We start from the raw sequence: 27074 nt of genomic DNA, 5'->3' as shown, positions 1-27074 counted from the left end.
ATGAAGGAAGTATTTATCAAACATATACTATCAGTCACCAATCAGCATTATTTCTATTTCTTCCAATACTTACCCCCACCACATGTGACAGAACATGGGAAGAAGTCAGTCTCTCTCCAGCGGTGGATGATGGGCTGGTAATAGATGTACTGAACCACGCTGTCTGCTCCACTTGCAAACTGCACCTGCAGAAACAGTTTAAGGGATGTACACAAATGCCCAGTGTTCTCATTAAGTTTACAAACTTAAATTAATATTGCACTTCAAGTAGAGAACATTGAGAAAACATTTAGCATTTTTACTGTTAGTTCTAATTCACAAAACAAAACAAACAAACAAACAAACTGTGTACTTTTGGTCTACCCATAAACTAACATTTGTTACTGGCTATTTGTAACAACCAAGATGGCCATGAAGTGAAGCTGATGTCACTGACACTGCTGGCATAACTCAATGTATAAATCTATTTCATGAATAAATTCCATCTAAAGCATTTCACTAGAAAGAAGAAAGAAGACAGAAAACTATGTTACATTGTATTGTACATGGAATAATGTATGTTGTTATTATTATTAAAAGTTGTATTTATCAAATGCAAAGCAGGCAACGACGAACAGTATCAGCAAAATGTATTGCCTGTCAGCCAACTGGCTCACAAAATATTGTCATCAACAGTTAAAAAAAAAAAGATTCAATGAAATTTTTGATGATAATTCTAAGTCAGTGTCTAAAAACAGATTTTATGTGCTGAAGTAGATCAAAACGTGAGTGGTATTCTTAGAGTGTCCATGAAATTGATTTCTCCCTAGATGAAAGCTAAAGAAGACCTGAACCCGGAATGATCCAGCCAATTACAATCACTTTCTTTTTTAACTGACTTTGCCAGAAAATAAAAAAATGACTATATTTATCTGCTGATTTCATTTTCTAAAAGGAAAAAAACTTAATACAAAAAAAGCAAATTGTAGAGGACAGTATTGACTGGATGTTAAGTGACAATGTCTCATTGCTTTATTCAAGTAAGGGAACAAAAACAGGCTCTTTCTGCTTTGAACTAAGGACTTGAAAGGAACAACCCCACACCAGATGAAACTTCCAAAACATCAAAACCAAACCTCACTTCATTACGTTATGTTATGTGACAGCAGAAGATATAAAACTGTCAAGCAAGGCTGAATCAAAACTTTCTTTTTGATGGTCTCAACTTTGTTTTACCGTTAACACATACTGCTTAATCAGAACTTCTGAAATCAACTCTTCATGACACATGGGGTTTACCTAAAAACTGTTTAATTAATGCATGTAGTCTCCCCAACAACACCTATCTGTTTCTGAAATGGATTTTTGAAGCAATTAGGCTATTGCAGCGATATTGGAGTTGACGGGGGCTTCAAGTAGAGTTATAGGATATCTATCAGTCATGTGATCTGAGCTGTGCCTCTGATTGGGCCAGCTCATGATCTTAATATCCTCTAGACTGCCAAGTTAGAAAAAAGTTCACCCGTGTACAGTGTGTGCCAATAAAAAAATGCTTCCAGAGCCAGCCTCAAGTGGACACTTGAGAAACAGCAGGTTCTACCATTTCTGCATTGTCTCATATTTTTAGATTGGAGGTTGCCGCTTAGGTCTCCTCCAACTCTATCAGTCAAACCAAAACAAGATATTTAAAAAAGGTTAGTGTAAGCTCAAGGGGACTGAAGGAAACTGAAGAGACCTGGAATAACTGTTTTGAAAACTGTTACATGTTGTTAAATCAAACCATAATATACTTTTCAGCCACTTTATCATTTAAATAAACACTTACTTTGACAGTGAAGTCTGCTCCAAGTGGACCTGTAATTCTCAGGACTTCCTTATCTGGCAGTTTCTGGAAGTCCAGGGTGGTGTTCTCCAGGTGGTACTGGCCTGACTTATCCAAGACCAGTTCATCTCTGACCCCTTGAAGAGTCTTACTCTCCACATCTAAACAAGAAACAGGGCATAAAGCGGGCACATTGATATAACATTGGAAACACATGGATATGGTTGCTAACAACCACAAAATTGACCATAAATGTTGACTCAAGGTTTCTTTTAAATGGAGAGAGATTACTTCTTTTTACTTATTCTTTCACCACTGTTAAAAGAAAAGAAACATCACATAAAAGGAGCTGTCTTTACAGACACAGAACTTCAGTCAGATCTGGTTTCATAGAAAATGCAGAATGGCTGTTACTCTCTTTTAGCCCTGTTAGGAGGCTAATGTAGGTCTGCTAGCTGGCCAGCACTGCACTGATTGTTTCATTCTCTGACCCAGCTTCAACTGCAGCCTGACAGAGTCTTATGTGATTCTAACAAAGACATTAAAACCAGACCAACAGGGAACAAGCAGCAACCAGCTGCAGTCATCGTTCAAAACAGACTGATGCAATTAAAATGCCCTCATCCCAAAAAGTACAGGGGGAGAAATATTTGTTGTAAAGTCAGTCCATTCAGAAAAAGGAGCTCTTCTGGCCTGTCTCAGGAAATAATCTGTACAACTAACCACGGAGTGAAGGAAAGACAGATGAGATGGAACATTTTTTATCAATTTGATCCAGTGTGGAGTTTGATGCCAGTAGTTTGACATCAGTGATATTTACTGGAAGCCATGCATCTTCACAGAGCCAGAGAGGAGGGAGGAATCAAAAACTCCTCTGGTTTCTCAACTCAGAGCTTCTTTTCAAACCAGCTTATGCAAGGACACCCAAAATTGAGAATATTTTCAAGAAGGACTAAATGATTAATCAAATGAAACAAAATATTTATTAGAAAAGGAAGGTAAGTGAAGGTTCATATTTATGTTTAAGACGCAGATATTTGCCCGTAATTGGTCACTGCCAATATAAAAACTATGTTCAACTGTTTTGGATGGAAGGGCACCCTGGACCTACCAGGACTTACACAAGTGATCCGGGCCTTTCAGGACAAGACGTACATGGCGACTCTTGAAGGGGATGACGACGACCATGTCTTCAGCTGAACAGAGAGGGGGAGAAAATAGGGAGAGCACAGAAAATTATATAATAACAGCTGGTGAAATAACTTGTGTCAATGCCCAAAAAAAGCAATCTCAGATAGATATTTTACAGAAGTTAACATGCAGCAGGTGTTTTTAAACTAATAAACTACTGACTGTTAATAAAGATGGACAATCTGCTTCCTTTAATCATCCCTGATTGAGAAATAGTGCAGCCATGGATGCTGATGTATATGATGTATAAAACTAGTTCGATGACATCACCAGGGCAAAGTTAACACCTTTTTATGTAGTCAGTACCAATAAGAGTTGCACATTCCTGGAATTTTTAAAGTTTGAAACTTTCCATTGAACTTTTTGGAAATTAACGTCAATTAATAGGAATTTGGGGGATTTTATATAAACTGCATTTATCCCGTCATTTACATGTATCAATATTAGAAATTTCAGTTTGTTATAAGCAGACATGCATGTAAACATATCAAGTGCAATATTTTTAAATCAAGTCGATACAGAGAAAAAAAAACTTTCCAAGCAAAAATTTTCTGGGAACTTTCAGAAAAAATAATTGAAGTTGAACAAAAATCTGAAAATGACAAATATTTCCAGGCTAAAATTCCCATGGAGATTTTCAGGAATTTCTTTGCCCCTATGCAACTCCAGTTCCAATTGGGGCCAAAAAGTCGAACAAAACTCAAAGAGCACCTCTTAACTGAGCAGAAAACACATTTCGTAAATAAACATATTCTGTTAAGGCTCTTTACTTTTTCCTGAAGCATGCTGGGTTTTGTAGTGCCCACGCACTAGTCTGCAGGATGAGCCATCTCCGTTGCAGACGCCGCAGTTGTCCTCCTTTGCTGTGCTCCCCAGCTCATGATCACAACCTACAATCTTACAAAACACACAGAGAGAAAACTTAAAGAGAAACCATTCATTTGAAATCTTTTAATGAAAAAGGTTAAAAAAAACAAAGAGAGAGGAAAAACAAGGAAAATAGAAAAGCCCAAACCTTCAAACATTCATTTGGTCATTGAACAAAAATGTCTTTCTTCATTCCATGTTAATGTTATAATCAAATGATCCAAACAACCCTCTGGTTTCTTCCATTTTTATTGTTTATACGTCTGAAATAACACAAAACATCCCTTTTGTGTTTGATGTGCAAAAGTGTTCCCAACTGTTTTCTGTTAAACATAATGTGCTGGCATCCTCTGTTGACTGATAAACTTTTCTGCCTTTTGTGTCAGTCAGACCAATAGCCACACACAGAGTTTGATTCTTTGCACAGTTTGAGAGTGGACTAAAGTCCTCACAAGTCTTGAGTTGTTATTTCAATCTATCAAGAAAAATACTCTGTAGACTACATCCTGGACTGTTAATCAAAGGCAAATATCAAATGTTATCCTTGTTGGGTATTCATTTGTAAAGCAGATGGCATGGTTTAGGCACTTTAAAGACAACCAACAGGGTATTGGATTTCTGTCTTTGGTTTATTCAAGTTCGGATTTTCTTTTCAAATCAATCAGAATAGTGAAGCAGTAAGTATGTTGTGCTGACAGAAATGTACAAATAGACAAAAAAGCATCTGACTATTAGAAAAAAAAACCTTACATGGGATTATACTGCCTGTCTGGGTTTGGGTTTCATCTTATTTTGGGGATTTGGAGTATTTTTTCTTTAACTGTTGATCCAAAAAATATTTTGAATCCACATCTTAATTTCTAGAAAACTTGTGAAAATGTGACAACAAAGTGATAGCAGGCTGGTTCCTGAATTTTCAGATATCTTCATGTCAGTTGATTGAAATCACATTTTTTGGATCTGGTCTGGTGAGCTCTGGTTTGGGAACCAAAAGTGTGTTTATATTGAAAGACTGAATTAGAAAGCTAAAGGAGCAGGTTACTTTTATATTTTGTCTACACACATTTTGCTTTGTCGTCTTTAAAACATTACATTTCAGTGTTTAAGACATAAATATAACCCCCCCTAAATGGTGTAATGCAATAAGCTAGGGGTGGCCAACCAGTCAGAGTCCAAGAGCCACAAAAATTACTGTGGTACTATAAAGAGCCACATGACACATAAACAAAAGGGCATAAGATAAAATTTAATACACTTCCAAATTTTTAAGTGACATTTATGGCGTTTGTAAGCGTGTGTCAATTGGTACTTGGAGCCGTGTCTAAGACAAGTTTCAGTTTTTACTGCAGAAGAGACAGAGTTTCATCCATCAATCTATCTATCTAGATTGCAATGAGCACATGTGGGATGTAGAGAAAAGAAACTGAAACTTCAGTACCAATCTCATCACCCAAGTCTTTATCAATACTGAACGCAACATCAATATATCAATAATTTAGATTGATTGGTACACCACTACTCATAACAATAATGAATGGATCAAAGAGCCGCACACCGAAAGGCAAAGAGCTGCATGTGGCTCACGAGCCGCAGGTTGGCCACCCCTGCAATAAGCTTTTTGAATTCTTTCTCCTACCTGGCAGGCTCCACTGATGCACATGTCCAAGGACTCGGTGTAGCAGCGAGTCCCATCCAGCACCTTGGGAGCCAGCTCCACCAACAGGCCTGAGTCCTTGGCTTTGCATTTGAGAGCACAGGGGTTATCCGGGTCATTGTACACAGGCAGCCATTCATGGAACTGACCCTGGTATCGCACGTCTGCATGAGCTGAACACTGCTGGGCCCGGAAATCACCGGCATCTGGAGGGCAATCCTGAGGGTAACGCAAACATGAACCGAGGTTTAGAGTGTGTGCGAGGAGAAAGAGATGTGCAGTCTGAAATGTAGACATCATATCTTAGAAAAGAAGAATTAATTTGATTTTTAGACTTTCTCTGTCTGGATCGGTTTATAACACCTCTGTATAGCAAGTCCAAATTTGCTGTCTCAATAAATGAACTTAAAAGCTCCACCAACATCAGTTTCAAGAACTTACCACATTACTGCATGTACGATATTTGATGTTCTGGCCTTCACAGGTCCTGCGGAAGACAAAATAAACTTACTAGTAGAATAAATTATAAGGCCACTGGCTTCCAGTGGAGGCACCCTGAGGCTACCTGTTTGTTTACCTTAGGAAGAAGAATCCAACCCTGCTTTTAAATGGAATGCAGATAACTTTAGCAAGATCATACTTTGTAAAGTCTTACTTTGTAAAATGTGTTTTCAACACAGTCAATCCAGGTTCATGCAGTCAATAGTGGAGTATAACAGATGCCCTCCATACTAACAAGAGGACTCCGATTAGGACCCAAATTCAGCCCAAGAATCAACTCAGACTTGACTCATTCCTCTCTAGTGACTCAGACTTGACCCAGACTTGAGGTTTGGTGACTCGACAACAACACTAGTCGACAGAACACCCTGGAATGTTAGTAAATTCAAGCCATGAGGCCTAGCTTGGGAGTGAATGATGAACATTCCCAGAGTTTCATGTTAACACTGTTGGGAGAAGATCTCTCCTATTTCACCATCTTTCTACCGTTTTCTTGAATAAAGAAGAAATCCTTTTCTCATAGGGAGCCACTCTTTACTGGGACACTTTATGAATGTGCCCCCTGATGTTAAGTAGATATGGTCGGAAAGCAGGAAAACTAAAAACTGTTCAGTGGTTCAAAAACAACCCCAACTGTAAGAAGCAATGAGTCAGGGTTTATGGTTTGTGTCTAATTTTTTGAGATTCACAAAAAGGTGTTCCCCAAGGGTCCATATTGGGACATATTTTATTTGTTATCTGAATTAAAGATGCGTGTTAACATGTCACAGTTATAAAAGTTATTTTTTAAGCAAAAACATTTCATGCCTTTAATTAAGTCCAGATAAACCTTTGTACGGAAGAGCTTGTTCTAAATGCCAACAGGACTAAGATAATGTACTGCTTCAAGTCTAAGAAGGCTACTGTCTTGTGGCGGTCTCCCTTGTGAAGGGAGATGTTGTCTCAAAAGAAATGAAATCAAGGCTAAATTAAAAGAAAAACTCATAGGGAAACTGAACTGTATAGATTTGTACCAGTCCCAATGATTAGCAAAAGCTTCTTGCTGTTCAAATCCAAGGTACAATAATGCTGTGACTTACAATCACAGTCCCAGCTGTGTCTGCTGAACACATTGGAGCAGTTTGGATCATGACTCTCTGCATGACAGCCTGCAGCGTCTTTCCCCGAACTATGAAGCTAACCACTTCTTTAAAATCAGGATTCCTTCCTGCTTTGATGCTTAGTGATGATAAAACAATGACAGTGGCTCTGATAGGCAAATTATCCAGGACCTCAGTGGAACCAATCAAAGGATATTCTTTGAGTTTGGGACCTTAAGTGGAATTCCAGTGTCATCTGTGCTTAGCTAATCTGGAATCATAATTGGAGGCAACAGTGCAGAGTTTGGATTCGATTGGACTCGCAGATTAACTAGGGTTTAAGGATTCTTGCAATATTATTTCAGAGAGCAAAGAGAGTGGATGTGGAGAGTGTGGCATGGCAAGAACATTAGCCCCTGTGACAAATCCAGACAGTTCCCCGTGCCAAGTCAAACAGCAGGTCATGTGGCCCAAACCCAATCATGACTTCTTTAAGAACCAAGAGTTGAGAGACAGGTAGCGAAGATTTGTATCAGTCTTTAACACATAAAAGGGAGCAAAGTGAATAAAATACAGTTTCATTTTCATTTCCTCTTGACCTTTGAAGGCAAAAACCTGAGGGTCAGCAGAAACAGGGTTGGAAGAAAAGATCCATCATGGCATCATAATAGATCCAGCATGGTTTGAATATCACATAACCAATAACTCACAGACGATGGTTCCATGTTTTTCTGCTACATCTACACAAACTCCACTCCATATAAACCACTCCACAACAAAGTTTTCTCATCAATCAAACACAGAAAATACCAATTAAAGAGTTAAACTTCCATCTAGCATGCAACAGCCTCACCCTAAGAACTAACATGAGCAATAATTTATAGAAACATTGCATGAAATAAAAGTTTTCTGGCATGAAAAGTACATATGTCTTCATCATCATTCTGTCTTGCAAGATTGAAAGTTATTGCATCCAGGGCTCTTTAAACTATAATATTGCCATACTATTGATGCACTCAAGGCAAGTGGGCACATGAGTTTGTTATGCCTTAAAGGGACTCAAGCTGTGAGCTCTGCTATTGATCGGTTTGGAAAAACTGAAAGCAGTCATACCATTAAAAGAAGTAAATGGAAGTTGAGTTGTAGAGGTAGAATCTAGTACTCCGTTTGTTTGCTATTCCCTTAATATAACACTTGGCTTACAGTGAAATTTCCACTATTATTTCCAACAGAGTGTTTCCCACAGACTTAAAGGGACAGTTCAGTTTTTTTGGAGTGGGATTGTATGAGCTCTATGTGACCACTAAGGACATTAGATACGGTAGAAAGGTGTCTCCTCTCCCTCAGTAAGACACAGACTGTAATCGATGGTGACGAGGAAATAGACACTAACAGGGAGAGACCGTACCACATTCAAAGGCTATTTTCTCTGCCTACAAGAACTAAAATCAAAAAGTAATACCACAGTTTAAGAGTACTCTGCATAAAATACTTTTCAAGTTCATTAGGTCTTCGGAAATATAAATATTTATCTTGACCTAACTAACTGGTCATGTATCCATGTATCCTGTCCGCGCAGTGCTAGTCTGTCCCCCCTCCTCAAGCTATGCTTCGGGCGCCGGTTGTAGCCTCGTGTAAGTTTGATCAAGTATCGTAATTCTTTTGTTTGTACTCTAAGGATTGTGAGACAGCGTAGGAAATTTAAAATGAGTGACTATGACAGCGACGATGAAGTTCCATTCACTTTGGAACCAAAAGGATACCTGTATGAACGGGAGCACACAGAAGAAGAGCTGCTACAGATGGCGACTGAAAGGAATACAGAGGAAACATCCACAGACATCCACGGGGGAAAAAAAAAAAGAAATTACTCATAACTTAAGGAGTTATTTCAAGAAAACTTAATCTAACAGCCAAACAGTTTGAAGACAGACTTTAACCTTGCTGTGGCCTTACTATGGTGGAATCTGAAAATGCCATGAGCCGTAACTTCTTCGATTTGGTGGTCCTGGGAAAACATCCTCATCCCTAATGAGAAGCTATTTTACAACAATTGGATGCTTCATGTGTTTCTTTCCCCTGCTCATCATTATTTCCCAATGGTGGAGGGTTGTCAGTGGGAAACATGGCTCTTCAACATATTCAAATCAAGAAAGGAACCATAAAGAATGGACTCTTTCTCTAAAACAAAATGACAAAAAAAGACTAATATTTGGAGTGTTTGCCAACCATAAGACTCATAAATAATGGAACAGGGCTTTTTCTTGCCATGACACCCAATCCATATGTCCACACTCGCTTCAAACCAGCAATGCCGCTGTTAATAATGGAGATTGTGATCAAGTGTGTTGTGTGGGTTGGCCTAATGAGGGCCAGGCGAGCTGTGTTTAGTCTGTGCTTTGCATGTGCCCTTTTGGGAGGTAGTCTTTTTGCATTAGCAGTAGGACCTATGTATGTATGTGTGTGTGAGTGTGTGTGTTTATGTGTTTAAAGGTCAGAGAGTTGGAGTGGTATTGGTTTGGAGGGTGTTGCAGGCCCATTTCCAGCCTCTCTTTCCAAAGTCACACACACACACCCCAACACACAAGGGGCCTTGTGCTGGGCTTTTTTAATGACACTGTTTGATCTGCCACTCGCTCCCAGGCTACTGCGCTCTCATTCCCACGCAACAGCAAGGTGAGGCGGGATGAGACTGGATGGAGAGTCCTACCAGCCACTCAAGCAGCCAGTTCAGTGCTGTGACAGCCAGAGGACACGAAAAAAAAAACATCTCTCCAGACATAAGTGAACATGAACGTCTACATATACAGCAACTTTCAACATTCCTCATGGAGCTCAAACCCCAAACACCTTTTAACACGTCAGTTGCTTTTACAGCCAGTAGCATTCTGAGGTTTTCCTGACCAAAAGATTCTGGGCAAGAGGAGAGAAATGGCTGCTGCTGATACCATGAAAAAACTCCTTAAGAAGCCATTGACCTCAGTGTTTACAGAGCAGCACATGGGGGTCTGACACTTGGAGTCTGAGGTTTTGACAGCCCTGTAGTGCTCAGCCAGGACCAGCACAGACACATTCATGAGTTTTTGGGCCACTGTGAGTCATTATTGTACATCCCAGTTGTGACTTCAGGTGTTATGAGCTCTGATTTGTCAGCGTGTCTTTGTTTTATGATCTCATAGGTGGCTCCTGTCACAGCTAGAGCTCCCCTGAAGCCCTTAACAGTGGTGACTTTGGCTACCTTTAGAGAGCAAGCATTAGTGGAACTGTAAAGAAGAGGAATGCAGTGAAGTCACCATGAAACTATTTCCCAGTCTATAAATGTGACAACCTTACTATGGAAAACATACCTTCTCACACAGTCTGTCTCTTTTTTTCCAAACCCACTTGTAACTGACCACTGTCCAATTCACTTGGCCTCAAATTTTTGTTTCAAAGCCCAAATAGCCAGACAACTTCAGCACAAGTATGAAAAAGCTAGGGCATCCAAAGTGCAAGTTCTAGTTTGTCATGGGATTTAACGAAGGATGATGAGCAGCTGGGGTCAGACCAACAAGGGTTTATTTCTGGAAGAGCTTGTACTTTATTAAAACTGACATGTTCTTTGAGGAAGGATATTGATTATTGAGCTTTGGTTTAAGAGGAAAAATGTCTGAAAATCAGATCCCCACTGATTCTGATGAACTCAAGATTTAAGGCTCCTTTTTTGGGCCCACAGACAGTTTTAAGAGGTCGATGGGCGGGTGATCTCAGCGCACCCCTCAGGACTATATAACAGTCACAAAACAGATATATATATTTGGAGCATTCCAATAATGGCCCATGGGAATGACGAGTTTGGTGAGATTTACTCCCACTATTAGGGATGCTGTCTGGATTTATTTGGCAGAACAGTGGAGAGTAACCACCCCACCCCCCTGAATCCCAAAGCCATGGTGCTCTAATGGAAACCAGTCCAACTCCGGTCAGGAGTTTGCTCTTTAAGACAAAAAGAGAGATTACCTCAGGTTGTTTTTGAGTGCAGGCTTACAAATTGTTCTTGTGAAGGTTCAAATTATCGAGAGGTCAGTGGGTTCTCCAGCTTGAAATAATTCACATTTGATTTGATGTATTTTCTCTTTTGATGTAAACATCTCTTAAGACAGATTTGGCTTTTAGACACTAATCTGTGTACTTGGATATGTCACCTACTTCACAAGGGGTTACTTCAGGTTATCTAATTTAGGGTTGTATGAGGTGTAAGTGAAACACCGCTTTATGTAACAACACCCCAATATGTAATAATGTAATCATTTTCACTTCATTATGTTATGACACTGCATTTTGTAATAATCTGCTGCATCTTGTAATCCAGTTCTTGAACCCAATATGTAATAGACTTTGCCTCATGTAATAAGTTATTACATATTGCATCATTTATTACAAAATGCAGGTTCCTGCATGTAATATGTAAGAACTTATTAAATAATGCGGCAAAGTTTATTACATATTGGGTTCAATTTTTTTTTTTTTTACAAAATGCGGCAGATTATTATGAAATTCAGCATTATTACATAATGAAGTGAAATGTATCACATTATTACTAGAGATAGACTGGTATGGATTTTTTGGGGCCAATACCGATACTGATTATTAGTAGGCAAGGAGGCCCATAACAGACATTTAAAGACGATATTCATTTACAGTCAAAGTAAAAACTTTGGCGTAAAAAATTTTGAACAATACAAACTCCAACACTTCAAGCTGATGTTTATTAAACAGCTCCCAGGCTCAGCAGCATTTATCATGAAGTTGAATTAAAAACTTAAAATAATAAATAGCTTAAGTGTTCTACAGTAAAAAAAAGTTTTCAAAATTTCGATGCAATAAAACTGGATGGACTTGAGTTTGTGCTGCCTTTTACAGACATGTAATGCAGTTGAATTAATTTTCTGTTTGGTTTTACATGACTGATTTCCAATGAGCACCTAGGGCTTCCATAGTGTGGTCAGGGAGAAACTCTGTGCAGAGAAGCATCAGAGTCAAAACAACAAAGTTTTGCAGAATGGGTTTCATATCGGCCATCGGATTTTAAAAAAAGGCTGATGCTGATATGCTTCAAAATACCAAATATCGGCCCGATAATTGGCCCAGCCGATAATCAGTCTATCCCTAATTATTACATATTGGAGCGCTATATAATGCGCATTACTACATTATGTGGCGTTACAAGGTGCTTATCAACAGTGGATATGATATGAACAGCACAACCAGCACGGCTCTGTCAGAAAGTCAGCCTGAGTTTGTAAGCAAAAGAACTACTGCAGACAGAGTCCTTTTATTGTTTGTGAAAACATTAAAAGCTGGGCTGTTGTCTCATATTTTAGATCTAGAAAATAAATTCCAACATCTATTCACAACTGAGAAGATTTGAGGAGAATTTGAGAAGATTTGTTTGATAACTTGACGAGATACATTGATTCCAATTCAAAAGTTTGGCCAAGTATTGGCACAAAAGGACAGGACAGGTCAACTCACTGGGAATTTTCATGATTGAGGGGTAATTTATGCATTGAACACATGGTTGACTACTTTATGTGAATCATTTTCTAAGGCAAATATCCCTGGGGTCAAACAGACTCCAAGAATAAAATTGGTTAGTAATAGTAGAGGTTAGTAGGAGGGTAAAAAGTGTGTAAATTTAACATTTAAAAACCCTGTGAGGAACTTTTGGGTTGTGTTGATTTCAGTGCCCCGCATGAATAAAGCGGAAGCACTCGTCTCTTTGATAGTTTCACCCTCTGCATGCAAAATCTGTGTTCACAAAACAACTCATTCTTCCCACTTTGAATATCCCACTTTAAAACACAAGTTGCTTCATCTGCTCCACTTTCTGCTCTGTTTCAAGGTCTGATTCACAAAGCAAACTGCTCTGATGTTTTTCATGCACAAGAACAATTACAAGGTCCCCACTGTTCATGTCTAAAAATCAGTTTCTACTACAAATAATTACCCAACAGATCATTTTAATACTGTCTACAGAGCAGTTTAAGGAGCATTGAACATTTGTGGGCAGTCTTCTTGCTGATGGTCTTGTTTGTTTTCGTGGCTCACACAGAGACCTCATCATTACTTTTAGTCTCTTTCATTACCCGTAAAATCCTCCCTGTTGTATGACTCAATAAAGAATTCAGCTCTAAATGTGATTGCTGTGATTTACTCTGAGTTTGTATCAGGCTTTGTGGTTGAAAGTGGGAGATGAGCGTTCTTACTTGGAACTGAGGCAGCGTCTGAGGGAGTACGAAGCGCCTCCTCCGCAGGTTCGGGAGCATTCACTCCATGAGCCCCAGGCGTCCCACAGAGTGTCTCTGTCCTCCTCTGACCGGGCCGTCCGCGAGCTCTACACACCGAGAGGAGAAGGTGAAGAGTTATTTAACCTTAAACAGAGGCCAGTTCTCGTTTTTTACTCTACGGGTCACTGATGTTAAAGTATCCTCAACTTCCTCTGCGGCTTCCTCCATTTATGGCAGATTCTTTTTAAGACAAAGAAGGAAGTTGGACAGCTATCAGGGTGTAGAAAACAGAACTAGAGAAGAGAAACTGCAAAAGGGAGCAATCAAAAACTCTTGACTTCTGACCCTTTGCATATTTCAGATGTCTGCGTTATCCTGCAGATAATGAAATATTAGTCCTTTTTAAACTTTGATCCTCCCTCCCTGTGCTCCCCTTTCTGTTAATTGCATCATTCTGTATTTGGCAGCAGAAGTAGAGACATGGATAAGAGATCCAAAATCAATATAATGAGAAGATTAATTTTTTTTTCATGAGTGGATTGACAGACGAAAAAAAAGAAGATCACCTCTAACTCCTCTTCGCCTTTCAAGGCCTTTTGTACTTTCTGATGAGATTTGACTGGATTGACTCACCTTGTCATAAAGAAGGTGTTTATTTCATCTACGGCTCAGTTTCAGTTTTGTTTCTTTACTTTGGCTTTTCATTTAGAGCTGACTGGATGAAGTAAGTGAGCCGTGTTTTCTGAATACCAGGCTCAGATGAAGCAGGAAAATAAATTGCTTTTGCTATCTCGAGCATGGAGAGATTATAGCTCGATGGACGTGTTCCAGTCAAAAGCTGCCAAATAGACTCAGAGTCCCAAGGGGAAAGAATGGTTCTAAACCTGTTGAATGAATAAAACCTTGATTTTTAAATGAAGCCTTAAAAATTGGAACTAACACTTGGAAAAATCGTCTACCCCCTGTTGGCACAAGAATTTGGTTTCAAGAATTAGAGGGGCAAACACATTCACACAAACACCCTGCCTGTAACAGTGGGTGTGAGGCTGTGAAAAAGAAATGATGGGCATGAAAGAGCAAATTATCATTTTTCACAATCACCTCATAAGTTGTGCTTCTTTAGGCTGTTGTTGAGCCATGAAAAAAAAACTTCACAATCACAGAGCTGAAGCTTTTGTGCCCTTGAGACAGCCCCCCACCACGAGACCTTTACACCCCGGCCGGCTGTTTGCGCCCGCACATCCTGCAGAGTTTTTGACAGGGACTAAAAAATGCCAAATCCTGCAGATTAGGACCAAAATGTGAGCCCACTTTCCCAGAGCACCCTTCACAAGGAGGGAGATTTTATGTGCAAAACCTGCTCATAAAAAGATTACGCCTGCTGGATCCACAAACAGTTTACAGTGAACGACCAAGTTTTGACCTATTTTGCTCTTTTCCTGAACAGAACACTGTTGTGCTGTGACTGAAGATGAATGCAGCTCATAGATAGGAGCTAATAGTTCAGCACTGTTTATTTTCTTTGGGTCACAGTGGCAAAAACACCCAAACCATGCACTGCAAAGCACATTATTAAAAGTGCATGGACTGATATAAACGGCTGTCAGTGCTGATGACGCCTCAGGAACAGTGAGACCTAAACATGCAGCCAGCGGAGCGTGCAGCCAAACACACCGGCAACAGCGCTACTTTCTGCACGCGCCAACTATTCAAATGTTTGGATCCTCGATAAATAAACACGGGCCATGCTTTGGGCGCCACCTTCTCCCTCCTTTGAAAAGCAATCAGTGGATTTTGCACTCAATTACAGCTGGAAGCTATGTGTTGCGAAGCCAAAAGAGCCCGAGGCATAACAGGGATGGTGAAGAAAGAGGGAAGAGGAATAGGTGTAAGGATGAAGATGAGGAGGATGTTTGGCTGGCTGTGCTGCTATTGTTCTCAAAGAAAGCAGAGGAGCACGAAGCGCCGCGAGTCAGACGCCTGTCCTGCTGAGATTTGGATCCAACAATCACGAGGCTTGAGTTTCCACTTGGAGACCTCCTAACTCTCCATCACAACACCCCTGATTAACCTCCGGGGTTGTCTCTGCACCTTAAAAGGAACATTTACACAAGAAGCGTCATACGGAACCTCTCTTTATAACAAAAGCAGAGCAAAACGTCCACTGGCTGTCACAAATCCGAGTATTTTTGCGTCAAGTGCAACGGAGGAAATGAACACAATAAAAGAGCACAATCTCCACGTTATACGTTATCCTGATGGACGGATTCTATTTAAGTCACCTGTCAGCAGCTGAGACTAAAGACATTTTCCATGAAGACGGAAAACTCCTCAACAGGGGAAAGAAACCTGACTCTGGTGGCAGTGTTTTTTTCTTTTCGCAGGCTGTGTCAACATACACACGATGGCCTTTTCAGGCGGCAGGACATATGATATTCGCACATCTGCTGAATCCCTTGTCATGCGCTCAGTGCTGCACGGGACTGTAGTCACCGTCACGCTGCAAGCTCGGCAGCCACAGGAGTGTAACAGGGAGTCCTGACCTTTGACCTCTGTGGGCATGACAGGTCTATTTTCAGGACTTTGATCAAAAACACAGAGGAGGTGAGAAAAGAATTAGACGAGCCGGGTCGCACTAACTGAGGGTCATCTGAGACATTTCTCCTGCAAAAGTCAAATTATCATCAAACACAACTTATTCATGCTGTAGTCAAGTAATATATTTATGCTTGTAATAATTAACGGGATTAACTGTAAAATAAATGACAAAGGCAAAAAAAAGTCAATGAGAGAAATAAAACTAAAAAGCAAAAGCAAGTGTTACATTACCAGGATGAGAAGAGCTGTCACCAGTAGCCTGCGAGATAAAACATTTTGCTCCATGCTCTTTCAAAGTGTGTAGGTCACTCACTCCAGCTCTGGTGTGTGTGTGTGTGATAGAGAGTATTGTGTGTGTTTGTAAAGGAGTCCAGTGCGAGATGCCCGTCTCTTTAGGTCACTGTGTGTCCTGTCTGGCTGCCGTCTCCGCTCTGACTCGCTTCCTTTCTTCCTCAGGAGTAACTTGGGGAAGGGGATAAGGAGGGAGGGAGGTGGAGAAGGAGGAGGACTGGAAGTGTGTGTCAAATGTGTGTGTGCGTGTGTGTTTTTAAATGTGGGGGGAGTAATCTGGTGGAGGGGGGTGGGGGGGGGGGGTCCAAGCCCCATGAGTCCTTCAGGTCTGGCGCACTGGCCAATCAATAAATGGGCCTCAGTCAAGCGTGCTAGTTCAAACAAGGAGCTGGGCCAGCTGCAGCTTCACAGCTTCACACGTTTGTGTGTGTGTATGCTTGTGTGTGTGTGTGTGTGTGTGTGTGTGTGTGTGTGTGTGTGTCTGAAAGAGGGAAGGAGGGAGAATGAGACGGTCAGAGAGCCAGAATAATGGCAGACAGACAACAATTGTTAACCAATTTTCTCCCCCTTTTGATACTTTCCATTTCTTTTCCTGATACTCAGATTTCAGTCTCGTATTTTCCTCCCTGCTTGTCTTTTTTTTTTTTTTTTTTTTGCTATTTTATTCCCCTCATTCCTCTGTTTCTCAATCCTTTTCATTTGTGCATGCCTCTGCTTCATTTTCTGCCAAATGCCAAAATTTCATAGTCACACAGAGAAATCTAATCTGCTAGCTTGTTTACAGCTCAACCACACTTTGATGTGGATTATATGTTTTTATATGAGCATCTTTAGAAGGGACTTCAGATTTCCACTCATAAACAGAAAGATAAACATACAGGCTAACAGAATTAAGGAACAAAGGAACACTGCATGAGCTCCTGAATGGGATTTGGATAGAGATTGAACGCACCATTTGAATCTGAAAGAAATGGCATTATCTTTATTTGCTGTATTCAGCATGTGAAGTAAGAAATATGTGGATACAAAATTAAAATTCTCAAAAAGTGGATCTAACATTGACCAAATAACCTACAGGTAAAGCAATAATCTGTTAAATCAATCAATGTAAACATGTTTACCTCCATCTCCTCCCAGTGTGAGATGAGGATAAATTTAATCAATTTGGTTCACAGAGTGTGGCTAACATTAGCAGAGCTAGCACCACCAGCCCAGGTCCTCTGTGCATTTTGACATCCACCTTCATATATTAACTTCATGGAATGCCGTCTGTATTCTGTGCTTGTTTACATCTGGGTAGTAAAGCATAACTTTGTGCAGCCACAACACAGTGGCAGGTGGATGCACTACAGCTTTAACCTAACATTTGACAAGCATTTCCAGCCTGGGATATTAAAAAGTTGACGGTGCTGGACTTTCATTATTTAGTCAATTAAACCAAGACACCCTGGATGAGCTGTGATGCAAAAATATTAATATGTAGGTACAAGGTAGTGTTTACACAAGAACAGCCCCTTTGTCTCTGCTTTTGTACTGAAATAAAAGACCCCAGGTATGCATGCCAGACCATGCCACCCTAAGTGGCTATTTCACTGGAAATGTAATCTTTAACTATTAGAGGAATATCTGCGTGCCACGTGAATATGTTATCGCACTGGGTTGCATTTTCATTTCTGAAAACTCATGTTTAAAGGTAGCCTTTTCTGTCAACCAAATGTCAGTTTGTGTAAGTGAACTGCCAAACCAAACAACGGTTTACTGTTTTCTATTTAAAACATTTCATGGAAACAGGGACATACATACTTTTTTCTCAACCTCAAACTACACCCCCTATTGGGAATAGTCTGGAATTGACCTTTTTTTCCCTCTCTTCTTCTAGTGATGTTTTTTTTTTGACATCTTTTGCAAAGGGGTGCTAGGCAGCTGGCAGCTCCTAGGTTCATCTCATTTCTGTGTTTCCCTATGTTTGTTTTCTTATATGTCTTATATGTCTTGTTTTTTTATATGTCTTTAAATATTCTGTAACTGAAATGAACCTTCCCCTCAGGGATCAATAAAGTACTCTGATTCTGATTCTAATTCTGATTCTGATTCTGATACTGTGCTAGTGGAGACTAGCCTGATATGTCAGAGCCGTTAATCACCTGTGGACATTAAATAACCAATAAATGCTATAATGCTCTACTTAGGTGTAGGCTGTGTGTAACAGGTGTGTGTGGATATTTACCTGCACAGAGGACCAAAAGCTGATGGTGTGAGCTCTGTTAGCATTAGCCACTCTCTATGAATCTTTTGGCATTGCTATGAGATTCTGGATTTCAATAAACTGTGGTCAGTTTTGACTTTTTTTCTGGGATATTTGAAATTTCTGTTCAAACAACTCAGAAAGCAGTCCCTCAAGAATATCCCTTTAATTTACTTCCAGCACTGAGCATGAGGGAAAACTTATTTAGTGTATTTTAGTTTTGTTTCTGACCCATTAAACATCTGTCATGGTAACAGAGGCAGATTTTACTACCTTCACTGCAGTTAGTGACCAAGGAGAGCTCCAGAAGTTATGGCTTCACTAAGTACAGCTGTTGCTCCGTCCATGGTTTTGTACAGTCTTTACTTTGTATTGTGTGTAACAAAGGGTGAAACACAAGAGCTCCATGTAAAATCAGATGACAGTCTGGTCACTACAGTTATCAGAGTGGACTTCTCAGCCGAGGTGACTTTACTTTGTTCCTTTAAGAGTTAAAGGTCTAATGCAGCAGAGCCTTTCATAACATCTGGCAGCTTAAGCGGGTGAACATTTGCAGTGTGGAGGCTGGGGAACACGCCAGGTGTCCCCTGGAGGGACAATTCCTCTGGTTATGGAGAAAAACAAGCAGTGAGACAGACAGCTTTTGGCACAGAGGGAATATTCTGTAGACTGAGTAACTTTCCAGTTTTAGCTTTTGTAATGTCAAGACAGAAAAACAAAAGCTGAAAGAGAACTTTGAAAAAAGAGAAAGGGAGAGGGTAGACAGAGTTAGTGCCAACCCGCTGGTGCCCCTTGAAGTGACTTACAGAGTAGCAGGCCATCATTCAGACATTTTAAAACCTGACGTTCCAAGGACAATAAAAAGTCTGTGCCCTTCAAATCAAGACTTTAAATCCGTCTCCCAATCAAACATCAAATCAAAAACCACATAATTGCTATCAATTAAGGCTGCAAGGAATGTGCTGCACTCCAGAGCAAATAGCCAGCAGCCCTAATCACAACATCGGAGCGGATTTCTCCACACACAGCCAGCACACACTCACAAACACACGTTTAACACTTCAGGTATACACAGAAAACCTGTCTGAAGCTCTAACCTGGCTGCTGACAGTATGGGACTCGGCTTGTTTGCCTTGGTAGAGGAGGGTGTCTGTACATTTGGGGAACTTGGGAATTATCGCACCCAGACATTCTCAACTGTCCACTTAACACCAGTGAAAGCAGGGAGACCTGGGTGTGTACATCCTCCCACACACACACACACACAGACATTATACCCTCTTGCACCCTTAATCCATAACCTTCTGATATTTGCTTTCAGAAGAAATCCTTCTCATATTTGCAAATGTATGACTATAGAAAATAAACCGTGGCACCGATGATGTGCCCGGAGTCCAAAACCAAACACCCAGGGAGGAAATTAATGTATTTGACTGACACACACTTGGAGTCAGCTCCATACCACAACATCGCTGGAGGTGTCTGCTGGCAGCTTGAACAATAATCCATGACGATGACGACGGAGTGAGAAAAAAGGACAGATTGCATTGTTGTTTCATACAAGGGCAGACTGAGGTATCAGGTTGCACAAGTGGGGAACTGATTGTCCACAAACAGATGTTCATACATTATTTTTGTAAATGTGACCATCATTTCAATGAGTTCTGATAACACTGCTGTCCCTGAAATCATCACTTAGTCTTGACTGTACTTATTAAAGCTTTACTTGGAGGTAAAATTGAAAATTAATGCATAAATAAGTCCTTCATGAATCACACATGGTAATCGCTTTGAAGCCAAAGTTCTAAAGTAGCCTGTACATTTTCATTTAACACCACTAAATGATTATATGGTTTCAAGTGGATACATCTATAATAATTGATTATAAGATGATATGTAATGTGTATGATATATAATTTGTATTCTGCTGCAGAAATCTCTTGCTGGAGCTTTGGGTTTTGTCAGTGAGGCTCTGCCAATTTCCCCTGAATCTCTTTGGAAGGCCACAGTGCCAGGAAGCACTGGGTCTCCTCCTCTGACCACTGTGGCTTTGGTCTAGCCTCCATTTCAAGTTTTGGAAAAAAACTAAAAAAAACTAAAAAAAACTAAAAAAAAAAATCAGACTATTTGCTCAGATAACCCCACCCCCACCTCCTGATGTGGTTGATGCTATGTTCTGGCCTAGCAAAATGTTGGTGCTTGCTAAGCCCCAGTTTTAAATATCTGGAGCTGGTGCTTGGTTGGTGGAGACTCAAACCCCTTTTCTACCAAGCTGGTTCCAGGGCTAGAGCTAGTGCCGGTTTATTAGCCTATCTTCTTCTTCTGTTGTCCCGCCTACCAAACTCATCTTATTAAAAATGGCGCTCTTCCGTGTTTTTACTCTGCTTTGGTTGGTCAATAATCCCGCCCCCACCCCCTGACATAAGCCCGTAGCCCCTGACGTAGCGTGGTTCTTTCTGCTGGCCCAGCAAAGAGTTGGTGATTGCCAAGCACCAGTTTTGAGAGCGAGCAACCATAGTCTGCGTAGTCTGTGAAAAACCAAAGAACTGGTGCCAAGTCTGGCTCTAGCTCCGAACCAGCCCTGCAACCAGCTTGGTGGAAAAGAAGTACCAAAGAACTGGTGCTAACCTGGGGACTAGCCTGGAAGTAGGACTAGTACCACCAGCTTGGTAGAAAAAGGGGTATTTCCAAATCAGATTTTGAAGTCTCAACTAACTTACTATTTGCCCCGGTTTGAAAATTCTGTTGTATAATTACACATTTTTTCCTTAAATAAGATATTATAAGGTATAAATTAGGGGAAAAAAAACTGATATTGCTAAACTGGAAGTCTGCAACTCCCCCGTGTTTCCACCGTGTGGCCCAATGAAATGCTTCTCATTGTTAGGATGGAGCAGATTCGACTTGGCAAACAGAAATCTGATGGTTTTTTGTAAGGGTGTGAAAACCTTTCCTGTTACTGCTAGATAAAGCTTAATATGAACATCATTGTCTGTGCTGCTATGATAAGTTTATCCTAATTGTAAAACTCGTTCAGTTTCGCAGATTGACTGATGAGATTGATGGACACCCTCCCATGTGTATTTATTTGTTTATTTATTTATTTGTGTGTGTTTTATTTGTTTTGTACTAAGAATGGGGTTTCAAAGAAGGAAAAAAAAAGAGATGGCCAGTTTTTCTTTCTGAATTAATGCTTGCTGTCAACCGACAGCTGTGGACATTTAGAGATGTTCTTTCTTTTTTTCCCCTCTCAATAAGTTTGTTTGACACTGCTAAGTGTTTTTGTGTTTCTCTATGTCTTTACTGCAAAAAGTTTTAAATAAAATACTAAAAAAATAAAAAAAATAAGGTATCAAAAGACACAGTTCAGGCGTGACTTTTCCATCCACTTCATAGTTAACAGAGGCAGTAGCCGACAAAGCTAAATGTTCCAAGTGTCTTTCAGTTACAGCAGGTCAGCATGTCACCAGAAATACATTGGTTATCCATGAGAAAAGAGATCATTCTATGATCGAAACTTTGTCAAACAGAAACACATGAATCAAAAAGGCTTCAAAAACCCCACTCAGGTTACATCTGAAATAATTTTAGAATGAGGTTTTCATCCAAAATTAAAAAAGCAAGAAAACAAACCAAAAAAAACAAAACAAGCTACATTAAACAGCCTTACCACATACTTCCTCCAAAAGTTATTTCTTTAGTCAGCATGGAAAGTATTTGTCATGATGTCAGAAGTTTTACCACAAAGCTGAACATTACCAGATTTTTCTTTTTCAGTTAAATAACTGTGGTATGACTTTATATCATCCTTTCAGTATGTTGCTCATTTCTACATTACAGCACAGGTCAACAAACGGAGTCGTTGATCCATGTTTTGGAGCGTGCCTGATGCTTTTAGAAGGCTATATAATAAATACTGCAAATTAAGGTTGAAAATTTGAACAACTCAGTCTAAAATGTCTGCAGTGAGATGAAATTACACTGGAAAAGCTCATACATACAAAGTAACATAGAAATGTAAACCAACAGTGTTTGTAGGTCTTGTAAAGGGGTTTCTGAGTACGCTTTCCAAGCAGCAGCACTCAGACTGATCCTGAACTCCTCTGTGGAGAAATAAATGCTCTAATTAAAAGATCTTCATATTATGGGGTGATGACCTGTGTTAACAGGCCCATAGCTCTCAGAAACAGAGACAAATGAAACTAAAGTAACCAGAGAATGGCTGTGGGTTACACTCATGAGCGCAGACCTTCAGGTTCCCATGAGGCATCTTAAATGGCTCAGGCGGGATAAATGGTAGCCTCCCACCTCTCCTGCAAACGATGCATGTGCTGCAGGCATGATTTACACCAAAGCTATTGTTTTAAAAAGCTTTCTGGGCCACAGTATAAAATGTTTCACCATGACAGGGATTTTTTTATGACCTGCAGCTGAAAGTCAACCACACTTCCTCACCCTCAAAAAAACCCCACAGGATTAAAACAAAGATGTAAGTCCTTGGTGATCGGCTGAATCCAATTCAAACCAGATGAGAGGGAAAGCAGCGGCTACAGATAAAACATGCACGTTAAAATACTCCATGTATTACCTTTTACACTTCATGACAATTGTCATATTTCTCCTTTTTAAACAATTCAATTGAACTGTTGGGTCAATAAGTGATACAGACAATATTTGGTTTCAGTACTTGTTGGTAATCTGAAGATGACAGATTTAGGGAGCCATAAACACACCTTCACAGGATACTGTATCATGGCTGAGGCAGGAGGAAGAACAGTCCTGCATGTAAGGCCATTTCCAGGATAAATAATGTGCACAAGGGAAAGAGCAACTCCAACTTGGCCTTAAACAGATGCATTGCTACTGGCATAGAGTTCAGCAGACCTTCTGACTGCAACTCCCTACAGCTCTGCTGAGGAAGACATTTGTTCTGCCTGGATGTTGGGTCCTGAACTTTAAGCAGCAGAAACAAAAAACACAACCATTTGTTTTTCACTGGAGCAGCTGCACGTAAAGGTCTTGTCAACTTGCATTAGACTGGAACACCAGGTGATGTTGTTTCAGCAGGTTTCAAATTTTACAGGGGGAAATAATACACTGTATACAAAACTAACATAAAATATTATTATTATTTTTTTTTTTTTACATTGAACTAAATGGGTATTTTCAGTATGCTGATATTGCCAAGAAGCCCAATTTTAGCTAAATTAGAAAGCTCAATGTTCATAATGTGTTAAATCAATCTCATATATAAGACAAACGATAATTTGATGATTTGAACTTGATAAAATAAACAGTCAATGTTATAGTTGAGTCCCCATGGCTCAAGTCAGAGTCAAGTCTTGCGTCCTTGATCCTCAGGTCGAGTCCTCTTCATCTGAGTCAAGTCTGGGTCAAGTCTCCAGTACCTAAGCCCAAGTCCTGGAAAAGTCCCCAAAGCAGGACACAGGAAACTCACCTAGTGGAACTTTAAGGAGCCATTTACGCGACAACGGTTTTAAAATGAGATACAAAAGTATTGTTGTGTTTCAGCCTTTCGTTTACACGGAAACGCCGTTTTAGCCAACCTAAAATGCAAACTTTTGAAAACGACCTCCAGAGTGGAATTTTTCTGAAATGCTGCCACCACTGTAGTCATATAAACAGTTAACCAGCATTTCAGAGGAAATGCTGATGTCATGCGCACACGAACACACAACAGTATTGCTGTTATGATCATCTTGGACTATCATGTTGTGCTTGTGCTGCTGACTGTCTTTCAACAAAATGTGCATCTGTTGCTCCACTTCTGCACTTAGTATTTGCCAAAACACCAGATGATGGACCCAACCCTACTTAAGTGGAGATCTACCAAAAGCGGCTTCTGGACAAGACAGTTATAGCGCCGACTACAGGCCTGACATGTTTACTACAGTGTTTTCAGTCCCTCTGCGTTTCTGTGCAAACAACTTCTTTTCACTGAGTTTTAGCGTTTTGGGGTGAGACGTCATGCAAATGGGGCCTAAGTATCTGATTTTCATCATATAAAACATGACATATAGAGACAAGATTAAGTTGAGAATAAGGTTAGAAAATAAAAAGGATTTTAAAAAAATGTGTTTTCTTTGTAGGTTAATAGATTTTAAAAGAGTGCAGGTGGAACTATAATCTGGTCCCACCTGAGCAAGTCTCTTAAACTCCACATGTAGCCTACAGCGCAGCAGAGGAATGGTGAGAGTAATTAAGAACCAGAATTGACATTTACTGCTTCCTGAACCTTCGCTCCTATTCCTGTGCACAGAGATTTTCTCATTTGCACATCCTGAAGAGCCCATGTGTTTGAGCGGCTTTCTAGTGATTGTTCAGGCCGACTCCATCAGGGTCCTCCCCTGCCTGCCGCCTCCCAAATGACTCCCTGCTTGACCCCATGCTTGCCACTGCTGTGTTTTAAAGAGGGTATGACAGGAGGGGATGGGCATAAATTAGCAGAGTAAATCCACTTGAGTGGGCTAAACTCGCCCGCCAAGGTGGACCAGAAGGAAACAAGGGAGCGTGGGACCCACATCCAGATCTGGGCAGATGCTAAACAGCAGGGCTTATTTATGGACTCCACGCCAGCATCAGCTTTAACTGATCCCTTGTGCCTCAAAATCTAGACCATATTACCATATCATCTGGAAATTACAGCCCCCCAGACCTGTTTAAACATATATTCTGCTGGTGTGCTTAAGTTTTTTAAGTTTTTTTTTCTGGTACAGGATTAATCTTACAAACACTGAGTGAAACATTTTTGTTGACTTTAGTATCCTGTTTTGCTCTCTTTGTCATGTTTGTTTTGCTCTTGTTATTAAAAAAGAGAAAAGCTTGGAGTGCTGACTTCTGCCATGAGGTTATGACTAAGAAAGCATAATGTACAAGGAGTTTCTAAATCAAATATCCCTGCATGGTTTAATCTGCTGGGATGTCACCTAGCTAAGACTGCACCTGAGCAGGTAGGTGGCAGTGATTAGAAACTGCTGCGGCGGGGCCAAAACCAAGAAAAAGGCTGTTCCTGTTTTTAAAATTGATTTTCTGCATCATAAATGTAAATGTAAGAGAAATCATCATCATCCCTTTACCACAGTAAATATAGCCTACACCTCATACTTTCTGTAGTTTCTGTAGAGCAACATGTCTTTTCGTCCTCTTTCTCTTCTGCTCCGGTGAAACTGAACAGAGGACATCACTGCTCCTGGGGCCGTAAACAGTCCACACACATCCTGGCCTCATCGCCCCTGATCCCCCCTGAAGTCCTTCCTGTCTGAGAGACTAATTTGCTTTGGTTTCCTCGTGCATTTCAAAATTAACAACGCTGACGTTACATGTAGGCTGTTGACCTGCTTTTGAGAAGAAGAGTAACTTCTTTCTTTTAAGAGAAAAAGAAGCCTAAGTAGAGGACACCCCCCCCTCCCCAAACAAAGGGGGTTTTATCTGACGACATGAAAGTAGAAAAGCCGGCAGCAGCACTGCAAGTCATTGTAATCAACAAACATCAGTGTAAGCAGTTTGTCTTGTATCATCTGAGACTATAAAACCAAGGGTACTTGTATGGACTGAATCATACAGCCATGTGACAGAAGATAGGCCCAAATCCCTCATATTAACACTGTTTAGCAGGGTTAGATGCTCTTTAGCATGTAAGAAGTGTACTCCATTCTTTTGGTTAAAGGGGCTGTGAGGACCTTCCGGACAGATTCATGTGTTTCCAGGATAAAGACTCCACTTCCCATGAGCACTTCTGCACTGTTGTGAAGACAACACTCTTAACAAGATGTTTTGAGAAAATGACTAGAAATTGGAACGAATGGAGAGCAGATCTTCTCTTTAGCACTACTTTTTTTAGACAACTTTTTACTGGATACAAAGCAAGATAAGGTATTTATTAACGGCTACGCAGCGCTATTCTCTGAGACGTGACAACAGGCAAACTTTGTAAACCCAGTTTGTGTAGTAGCCCACTATTGTTGGCTCCTCCATAGACTGTGAAAAAAATGGACGTCATATTGCTCAGCTCAAAGTGAGGACACAATAAAAACTGCTCCCCCTGGTGGCTATAGGTTAAAAAATCCAACTCCCCAGTCATTCCAGACGGGCTGTGGTCAAAGTTTAAAAAATTAACACACCTCGTAGAAATGTTTCTCACGTCTAATTGTTGAGGTGATTTGAAGATAGTATTTGGCTGCCTTTTATTCAAGTTCTGTTTTTTTCTGAAAAGTTTCATTTCTTTAGTTATCCGAGATTAAAAACACGGTTTTACGTCACGTTTAATGATGATTGACAGCTGCCATTCTCAAGTATTTTTTTTCGGGGATTGTGAAATATATCAGGAGGTAGAGTCAAGAAGTGATTAGACTCTCGAAAGAAAAAATATATATTATTTTTGTCGCCCAGCTCCACTCAGATTCTCCCAGAATCCTTCACTGTCTACTCTTACTCTCAGACTCTGGCTGCACAACAGCTACAATGCCTGTGACAGGGGGTATTTTGGCTTCAAAACCGTACAATGGTGAATGGTGAAGCCATGCTGTCCACTCTATATACAGTCTATGGGCTCTGCTCA

At 40.3% G+C, this 27074-nt stretch overlaps 1 protein-coding gene across 3 annotated transcripts in view; it reads right to left on the bottom strand.

Moving 5' to 3' along the window:
• The window catches only part of adamtsl3 (ADAMTS-like 3), a 143972-nt gene that overhangs the window by 24115 nt on the left and 92783 nt on the right, over positions 1-27074 (bottom strand). For 2 of the 3 annotated variants that reach the window (XM_074662003.1, XM_074662002.1), the window contains 7 exons: positions 13342-13469; positions 5955-6000; positions 5496-5732; positions 3763-3889; positions 2923-2997; positions 1805-1962; positions 74-185 (listed from right to left, as the gene is read on the bottom strand). In XM_074662003.1, the coding sequence (XP_074518104.1) occupies positions 74-185; positions 1805-1962; positions 2923-2997; positions 3763-3889; positions 5496-5732; positions 5955-6000; positions 13342-13469 (883 nt within the window). Of the gene's footprint in view, positions 1-73; positions 186-1804; positions 1963-2922; positions 2998-3762; positions 3890-5495; positions 5733-5954; positions 6001-13341; positions 13470-16191; positions 16403-27074 lie in introns of those variants that run through there. The other variant, XM_074662004.1, reaches the window with a different exon arrangement.

This window comes from Halichoeres trimaculatus, unplaced genomic scaffold (genome assembly GCF_033239565.1).
Source record: "Halichoeres trimaculatus isolate MK-OKI-2021-1 unplaced genomic scaffold, fHalTri1.1 fHalTri1_scaffold_22, whole genome shotgun sequence".
In the NCBI taxonomy this organism is placed as follows: Eukaryota; Metazoa; Chordata; class Actinopteri; order Labriformes; family Labridae; genus Halichoeres; species Halichoeres trimaculatus.
The sequence above is the reverse complement of the archived record's forward strand: the minus strand, read 5'-3'. Positions and strand labels throughout refer to the sequence as shown.